General features: G+C 39.4%; 1 protein-coding gene across 1 annotated transcript; it reads left to right on the top strand.

The window, feature by feature from the left end:
• Positions 1-5,387: 5,387 nt before the first annotated feature.
• LOC115665057 (cytochrome P450 72A15-like) lies at positions 5,388-9,228 on the top strand. Its single transcript, XM_056317281.1, has 5 exons — positions 5,388-6,114; positions 7,171-7,388; positions 7,492-7,736; positions 7,840-8,203; positions 8,645-9,228. The coding sequence occupies exons 1-5, from the start codon at positions 5,616-5,618 to the stop codon at positions 9,071-9,073; spliced, it is 1,755 nt and encodes a 584-aa protein (XP_056173256.1). The 5' UTR covers positions 5,388-5,615; the 3' UTR covers positions 9,074-9,228.
• The last annotated feature ends 604 nt before the right edge of the window (positions 9,229-9,832 follow it).

The raw sequence follows: 9,832 nt of genomic DNA on the forward strand, positions 1-9,832 counted from the left end.
GGCGGTGATTCTCGGTCGAGCAAGGAGGAAAAAAAAGTGGAGAAGTGGTCTGGTCGAATGGAGAGGGGAAGAAGACAGAATGGCTTCGTGAACAAGCCAAGAGAGAGTCAACTAATTATAACTTTGACTTATTTTTCCATATTCCTAATTTACCCTTATTTACTTAGCCCTCATTATTCCTTGCCCAAATAATTGAGGGCAATTTGGTACAAGGAAATCTCAATTATTGGGATGACTAAATGTTTGAATAATTCCTTTAATTAATCCACAAAAAATATCAGTCCAAATTCGGAATAGGAAAAAATAGGGCATAGGGGCATTTTGGTAATTTTCCGGTCTTGGGTCAAAATTCCAATTTTTGTCCATACCAGTCCTATATATGCGTGGCCAGCATAATATGGCGTCGGATTCGTAGAAATCCTCCTTTAAGCCCTCGAAAATCAGCCCGAAAGTTTTGAAGGGCAAAACCGTAATTTGTCACCCTGGGGTCGAAATTCCATTTTTCGATCGTACACACTCCAGATATGCGTGGCCACCCCAAAATGGCATCGGCCTCGAAAAATAATCTCATTTGGCCTAAAAAACGGTTGCCGTAGTCTCCAGGGGCAAAATTATAAATTTTTCCAATTTCTGCCGAAATTCCAATTTTCAGCCGTACTAGCCCCAAACATATGTGGCCACACTAAAATGACATTGGCCTTACAAAATATTCGCAAACGCCCTCGAATTTTCGACATCGAAGCTCGGATCCAATTTCGCGTTCAAATTTGCTCGTTTTGAAGTTTTAGGGTCTCTCACTAACGGGCGGCTGTTTAGGGGTTACGCGTATCGACGTAGGGTTGTCCGAATCGTGATGGCCTCGATTTTTGGGAGAACGTGAGGAATTATCACTAGTGCCGGGGGTCGCGATCGTTCGGATTAAATTCGGGATTCGTTCGTCAAGCGAACTTTCGGTCGTGCGGAATCACCCGCAGTCCGAGCGTACGTCATTGATTACATTGAATCCGTCATTTTCCTAAGATCGGCTCATATTGGCCCAAAATATTCCCTCGGCGTTTCTCGAAATCGGTACTCAACTCTCGATCGGGTCCCCGGTCCACGTACCGTTTCCTATTTAGCCTTTCCCAATGGGTTAGTATCCCGTGATTGATCAAGTCCGGGCGAGACTTACTAAAATCAAACGAGAATTAATATACACTTTATTGATCCCGGTAACGAGTCAAAATTCGGGATGTTACACAACCCTTCCTTCTGTCAAATGAGCAAGGAAAACAGCACGGTTGTGTTGGTCCAAGAAGTCCGTGTTTCGGATTATTCCTAGTTTTCAAGAAATGTTTTGTGTAAGAACACGGTTCTCCTGTCTTTTTGGTTGGCAAAGCCATGTGACGTATGTATTTAACTATTGCAGTGACTATATATCTATTATGCTCCTTTGTAATGTTGTGAAGCTAGATCTGATGGTCAGTATGTTCATTTTCATCTGAATATCTTGTAAGAACCGATGCAGGAAATGTCTCAAATACATCTACCAATTCATCTTGCGTACTCTGTCAAAGCATCTGCAGACTAGGTTGAGGATAGAAGCAGCGGATTGTAAATATCTTGCTTTTTTTCAGTGGGGATTCATGTTGAGTTCTGTGAGCTCGTGATAGTGAACGATGAATGAATATTACATCTTATAATCACGTCTAGTATTTTCAACTTAGGGACACGGGCAAGGATTGCCATGAGGTCCAAGTTGTGGATTAAAGAAGATTAGAGACCATTTTAGTTCATCAAATCTTTAGGAACTTATGCAAGAACAGAAGCCTTAACTCAACTATACATATCATCAACAACGACTAGTGATAACATTTTAGTTTGGTCAAATCATCCATGATCAGATTGAATGAAGAATCGACTCAAAATGGAATCATTACTGCGAGATGCGATTTATCTCCTTTGTTTGTTCTTGCAAAAGATGCGGAATGCTCATTCCTCGATCAAACAAGGAGAATGGCCATTCCATGGCTCCATTTGCGGTATGATATGGGCCGTATGGCCAATATGGCCAATCCATTCCTTGGCAAAATATTAAGAAAATTATTATATACAATGGTATCAAGTGTACCTTTTATTTTTGTTTCTCACACATTACCCATTTTAAGGACATTTTACATTCCAAAATTATCCTATCACAAAACAAGGATTCTTTTCAACTTATTTTCTCGTACAAATACAAGAATTGCTATTCGTATTTCATTCCTTTCCTTATTTCATTTTCTTCCATTCCTTGCTTTAGTTCATTTCCCTCTCGTTCCATGCCACCAGTTGTAGGATAGGATGTGGACTTGGATGTTTTCTTGAGAGGAAAAAACAAAGGGAAATTTTGCACTTTTAGACATTGTTGCCACATGAAACTTAATCACGAAGTTATGGTCCTGTGGATGTTCAAGTGTGCATCATTCATAGGGGAGTATTGAGGGAATGTCGTTTGAGTCATGGTCCCCTGGCTGCAATAAGAATGAGTCAAATCTGTCTGCCCATCAAAGGAATCCAGAAGACCTTGCTTACCAAGCAATAGCATTCACTGCTAATCCAAAAGACATTCTTCTGGAAGACAATCATCTGGGTGATTAAGTTAAGTTTGTCGTCAAACCACTTTTAACACAAAGCGTCATTAACGATGTCTGCCCTTCTGGCTTGTTGGGGCTGAACCATCTTTTGCCCAAAATGCCAGCCCATGCTCGCCTCTCCTGCAGATGTATGATATTGCATTGGTCTTTTCTTTTCTCTGGACTGTTTTAAAACGCAAGTGATGACGTTTTGCGGGGTGGGCATTTGTCAGTGTTCTAGATGTCGACTCGATGCGACCTCTCTTGCCCCACACCACACGACATGACAAATTCAATGCGTCAGAGGTAATCTTACTGCATTTTTTTTTCCTGTTTTATATCCATTTGGCGGGCCATCTAAAAAATAAAAGATTTTTATTAACACCCTCGTTAATAAGATAGAAGAATAAATTTATGATGAAAAGAAATTTAGAATTTATAAACAGTGGAATGTAATGGGGTCCAATAATCTGGAGTTTTTCTTTTACGTTTTTTCAAATCATACGACCTATGCTTATAAAATAGTTGAAAACATTAAAAGTTGTGTTACGTGGATATGTAAATTCACATGTTTTCATAATTATTTAAACTGTTTATATTACATTCTAAATTTTGACGGAAAGGTAAGAAAAAGTTACTGTTAACTTTTTTTAGACTTTGCAACAAACAAGCTATAATATATTCATACCTTACCAAAAAACAAACTATAATATATTCATACATTCCAAGGAAAAATAAAGGACGGTGCACCATTTGTCAATTCTTCAAAGCATGTGTTTGACAACTCGATAAAGGGTCCTCACAGTCAATGGTGATGGCTGAATGGCATGAGTCGATGTTTCTAAAACACAAGATCATGAGTTCGAGCGTTGCTCATCATTAAGTAATCTTCAACCCAGAATTTTGTGATAGCTACCATAATAATGTTCGGAGAAAGTAGCCATGATGGTTGGGCTTCCCAACTCTTTTGGGGCATGATATATGAAAAGTTATCTCTAATTTAGAGGACGATGCAAAACAATTTGCTTCATGGCGATCCGTCAAAATATCGAAGTTCTCTCTTTTAAATATCTTAAGATCTAGACTTTATATCGAATAATGCTTATCTAGAATTATTGAGGCATCCGTATTATGCCTCTTTTTATGCGAAAAAAGAGAAATGGCCAACATAAAACTCTCGGTCCATCCATAATCTGCAATGGTCACGATTCGACCATCTTATGTAGCGAGTAATGCTAGATGTATGAAATTACATGGATAATAATAATATGTGGTTATTTAAGTTAGTGGATCCATTTAAGAACTCTAACATTTTTTATTGGATATTAACAAGAAAAAAATGGTTAGTTTTGGTAATAGGGGAGTTTGTCATTTATTATACCAATGGTAGCGGTAACCTTATTTTCAATTTTTCAACAAACAAACTTTATTACGAGTCGCGAAATAGATAATCGCTTCGGCTAATAATCATGCAAACTCATAATTCTGGTAATGCTGGCTACGAAAATTAAATCTAAATCCACAAAAAAAAGGGAAAAAGACTCCTATGTAGTTCTCTTTTTGCATTGTATGTCCTTGCTTCGGATAGAAGACATTGATTTGCTTGGAGGTCAAGTTCTCGATTTCTTCTTTGACCTTTAATTACTTGGCATGCGATTAGCATCCGAGCACACGTCAGAAAGGGTAAAAAAGAGAGAAGAAAAGCAATTGATAATGATCAACTGGACTCAAATTTCTCGTAGATTTTTTCAAAAGCTTTTGGGCTAAGAATTGTACCATCTAAATTAAGGTTAATGAATGGTTTTGTGTATGCGGATTAGGGGCGTAGGGCAGTACATCTTCGATTCTCCTCGTCGCTAAATGCAAACAATTCCGTGATTCATTCTCTAAGTTTTGTTGCCTTTGCATGTCGATCCCTTATTAATTATTTTGTGCAAATTTAACCCTCTAACTTATTTGGTGAAATAGCTATCATGGCAATAGTACATTGCGACCTCAACTGAGATTGTCTTACCTTCAACGAGGCATATTGGGTAGCGACAAACTAGGATCCGAGGTCATCGAGGTCATGTTGAGGTTGGATGATCTCCATATGAGAATAATTTACAATTTATGATGGACGGATTTTTTCACCATATATGTATCCATCCTTTGAAAGTCAAATATGTGGATAAATTCGGAAAGACATATGGGCACTCGACGACATCGATTGGCAAGCACGATTTAAGTCAATATTCAATGGAGACATTCCTAGTCAGAGGCCATATGGGGGAGATGCAACGTGGAAAAAGGCAATTTGACAACTTCAAAGAGTATTACCTTGAAATCGACGAGGATGAGTCGTATGGAAAGAACTATGAAATTACATGAACTTCCGGAAGAACTCGCACCTTGTCTAGTGATTTGCTCCCGTGGCAATCCCTTTGGATCAATAATAAAAAATAAAGAATCGTCTCCAATGGCATGAGAATTTCTTTCAACATGTGTAATATAGCAACTTATTTCCAATAATATGATAATATTAACTAACGAAGTTCGGTAAATATCATGCTAAAAACGCTTCAAAAAAAGCTCTTCCTTATGCTTTTGCAAAACCAAGTTAAACCAACTGATTCGATGCACGTTTACAACGCATGAACAAGGAACTCGCATGTACAACAATGACTCCGTGCCTTTATCTTCGCCTCCGTCCCCAGAACATGCCAAAGTTGCAGCCAAAGAGCGAACAAAAGCTATAAAACAACCAAAACCAAAACCTCTTGATTTATTCACCACCGTTCAAGTCGATGTTATATGGACGTTAGGAGATGATACACTGTCGATAATCAAACACTAATGCAAAAAATTATTTATTAGGTACAAGTATTTCGAATTTGATACAACACTTGTCAAAGGCTTTTTACACCATCACGATGAACAAAACACGCACCATTTTCAATATTTTGTATTTGATATAATATTTATGCTATACCCATTCTCTAATTTTGAGCAGTGAATACTTTTTTCTTCTCTTTATTTTGGATGTCCTTCTCGTTTTCTTTCATTTTCTTTTTCCAATTGGGGTCGCGGTCAAAAAGCTTCTTGGCCAACACGCACATGGCTATGGATGGGCTATGTCTATATAAGCACGACACCTCACAATCGCCCTTGCCCAACATTATCAAGCCATCATATCTCTCTCTCACCCACACACAGACACAGACCCACATACAGACAAATAGATACACACACAAAGAAGAAAATATGGAGGTTTCAATACAATCAATTGCACTAGCGACGGTTCTGGCCGTCCTGACCACATGGACATGGAGGGTGGTGAACTGGGTGTGGCTGAGGCCGAAGAGGCTCGAGAGGCTCCTGAGACAGCAAGGCCTCTCCGGCAAACCCTACACCTTCCTGTTCGGAGACCTCAAGGAGAACTCACGGTTGCTCAAGGAAGCCAAGTCCAAGCCCATCGCCGTCTCCGACGACATCAGTCCTCGTGTCTTGCCTTTCTGGCATCAATCCTTCCAAACCTATGGTATGCACATCTTCATAGTATCTATTCGTGTGGCACTTGTATTTTCTTATTCATTAACACTCGCTTGTTTTTAGACCTTTGGTCGATGCTGTTTTTATGGAGTTTTAGGACATTTGAATTTACTGTCCCTCTCTATTGAAAATTCATGCCTCCGCACTTTGAATTTTGCCGACCAAAGATGTTAATACATCTCAAGTCTTTTAGATAATTGCGTATTTTAATATGCACACAATATGGGCATTTTACCATACAAAAGCGAACATTAAATAAAGCTCGCATGTGATAATGTCGTTTAACATTTAAATTCTTACCCGGCCATTTAAAAAAGATATTTCAATATGGATCGATGAATGATTGATATGTACAAACGCTAGACTATGTGACTGACATGACATGGCATATAAATTCAAGTCATACCGATTGAAGAATCATGGAAGTAACATGTTTTGAGGAAGTCAAAGTCATTGTCAAAGGGCAGAGCCCATCCCATACACAGTAATCGCAATGAGCACAACACCCATTGATTTATGGGAATAATTAGCAAAAAAAGTACTAAACATATTTGATCATAAAATTTTTAATTTGATCAATTTAATTCTAAACCTTTTGATAATTTATAAATATAGTCTTTCTAGTCAATTTCGTCAATAAATTATTGATGTGGATGCCAGACATCTGACATGGCATGATTGGCAATGACATGAATAATTTTTACAATTTTTCTGAAATTTTTTTTGTGGCAACGCCCTCGCCAGCCCTAGGCGAGGGTGTTTGGGCCCTCGCCTATGGTTGGCGACCTTTGCTGGCCACCGTCGAGGCTCTAGATTAGCAGAGGGAAAAAAGAAAAGAAAAGAAAAGGGAAAAAAAGGAAAAATTCAGAAAAATAAAAAAAATTACAAAAATTATCCATATCAACGCCAATAGTGTCTCGGGCTAAAAATTTTCCACTAGCGACATGAGTTAAATCATGCAATTATATGCATTCCAAAAAAAAAAAACAGCTGCAAATGTATTTCATTTGGTAATGTGGCTCTTATTTTTCTGGTTGCATTGCAGGCAATGACGTGTTCAAGTGGATAGGAACAACACCGAGAGTGAGCATAACGAACCCCGAACAATTAAAGGAGATCTTCTCCAAGATAAACGACTATCCCAGGCCAGCCTCCAATCCCCTGGTGAAGTTGCTAGCCGATGGACTCGCGAGCCACGAGGGCGAGAAATGGGCACGGCACAGAAAGATCATCAATCCAGCATTCCACATGGAGAAGTTGAAGGTACATGAAACTATACTCTGGTCAAATGAATTGAACCACACACATTGATGCCTCAGGATTTTTCTTTTAATTCCTTCTTTGCATTGGTCTGTTGTTCTTGCAGCTTATGTTGCCTGCATTTTATTCAAGTTGCACTGAAATGGTTGGTAGATGGGAAAAATTGGTATCAGTAAAGAGATCCTGTGAGATCGACGCGTGGATCGACCTTCGAAATTTGACCCGTGACGTGATCTCTCGAACAGCATTTGGCAGTAACTTTGAAGAAGGCAAAAAGATCTTCGAACTTCAGGAGGAACAAGCCCGGCTCGCACTTATAGCCCTTCAATCGGTTTACATCCCCGGCTGGAGGTAAAATCTTTCATCATCCATAAGCTAATTGAATCTAAATGAGCTTCTGGCTTACAATCATGACATTCTAAAATATCCAACTATTTGATTCAATGTTTCACAGGTTTGTGCCAACTAAAATGAATAGGAGGATGAAGAACATAGATAAGGAAGTGCAGGCTCTACTCATGAACATCATTCGCAGACGAGAGAAAGCAATGAGGGCAGGGGTAGGTGCTAGCAATGATCTACTGGGGCTGTTGCTGGAGTCAAACATGAAAGAGAATGTCGGGATGAGCATTCACGACGTGATCGAGGAGTGCAAGCTTTTCTACTTCGCCGGACAAGAGACCACTTCGGTCTTGCTGGTTTGGACCATGGTCTTGCTGAGTGTGCACTCGGATTGGCAAGCACGAGCTAGGGAGGAAGTCCTCCAAATATTTGGAAGCAGAAAACCTGACCTTGACGGGTTAAGCCACCTCAAGATTGTAAGTTCAATGCTCTTTTCCTCTTTTGTTGAGAGCGGGACTCATAATAGGTCCAATATGAAGAGTTCTTCATGAGCAATTTTTATCACATGACACATAATAATCATTCTACAATTACTAGATGCGCATTTGCAATCCTTAGTAGACGAAACATTTTTTAAAAAATAATGTTATCCTATGAAGATGAACACGACAATGAGTTGACAGGAGCGTTATCTTCGCATCCTTGGATTGAACTTGGATTTCCCTTCAAGACAAGAACCTGATTTTTCGGAAAATAGCCTCAAACCCTTTTTACTGGATAAATTAATCTCTATTTCATTCCCTTCGTGGATATTGATTTAACTGTAGTAGTCAATCTCTGGCATCATAATCATACATGGATGCTCCTACATATACATCTCTGCCATATGACTGCTTCTATGGATTTGTCGCGATAAGGTCACAATGATCTTGAATGAGGTCCTGAGGCTATACCCACCGGTGATGGAGCTGGCACGGAGGGTTGAGAAGGAAACAAAACTCGGGAAGCTGACCATACCCCGGGGAGTCCAGCTCGCAGTGCCGACTCTCCTCATCCACCATGATAAAGAACTGTGGGGCAAGGATGCTGATGAGTTCAAGCCAGAGAGGTTCGTTGAGGGAGTCTCCAAGGCCACCAAGAACCAAGTCTCCTTTCTCCCATTCGGATGGGGCCCTCGTATATGTGTCGGCCAGAATTTCGCTATGATAGAGGCAAAGATGGCGCTCGCCATGATACTTCAGAAATTCACATTTGAGCTCTCTCCATCTTATGCGCATGCTCCTTTCAATGTCATCACCCTCCAGCCACAGTATGGTGCTCAGGTCATCTTGCGCAAGGCAAATTAAAAGTTACAGATCAGGGTGACGAGTTGTGTAGACAAAAAAGTGCATAGAAATAATGAAATTATACACCATTTTCCAAGTTTATGCATTGTTGTTTCTTCACTTTTGAGAACAGAAATTTAGTTTTTGTAAACGTAATCAAATGGCCTCTTAACTAAGTGACCGGTTATTTTTAGTTTCATAACAGCAAGCCGCTAGATGTATCTGAATCTTCCTTTCAGAAAAACCCCAGTAGAAGATAAGGCATGCCTTTTCTTAGTGCTATAATAAACCCATTTATTTCTATTGTGATACTGATCTGGCCAATGACCAGTAAAAATGGCATTTTATTAGCCCTCTTCTTCAGACGTAAACGTACACTGGAGGATATTTCTCCACAAATGAAATGAAAAGACCACAGCGGCTTTATTTGTGCAAGAGACATTTCTCCAACTGCTTGGTCCAAAGCAAATAGAGCTATTGCCGCTAGTTTTTTTTGGGTGAGTTTTGAAATTCTTTGCCTTTAAACTAGGGCATTGAGGCAAAGAAACTTGAGTCGAAGAGCTTTTATTAAAAGCAAAAAGTGCTTTAATGTGTTAAATATTCGATACAAAGCAACATTTTAGACTCAAACCACTGCCCTTACCACCTTGTCTTTGTTTCAAGTTGTTTTCTAACCTTCATTCATTAATAGCCAAATTAGCGCCTATCGAATCACACATGGATGTAGCATTGGATTAATTCGGGAAAGCTCGAGTAAAGAAGTAATAGGGCAATTCCTCT

This window comes from Syzygium oleosum, unplaced genomic scaffold (genome assembly GCF_021117445.2).
Source record: "Syzygium oleosum isolate NSW1041296 unplaced genomic scaffold, Sole_v2.1 Sole_v2.13, whole genome shotgun sequence".
In the NCBI taxonomy this organism is placed as follows: Eukaryota; Viridiplantae; Streptophyta; class Magnoliopsida; order Myrtales; family Myrtaceae; genus Syzygium; species Syzygium oleosum.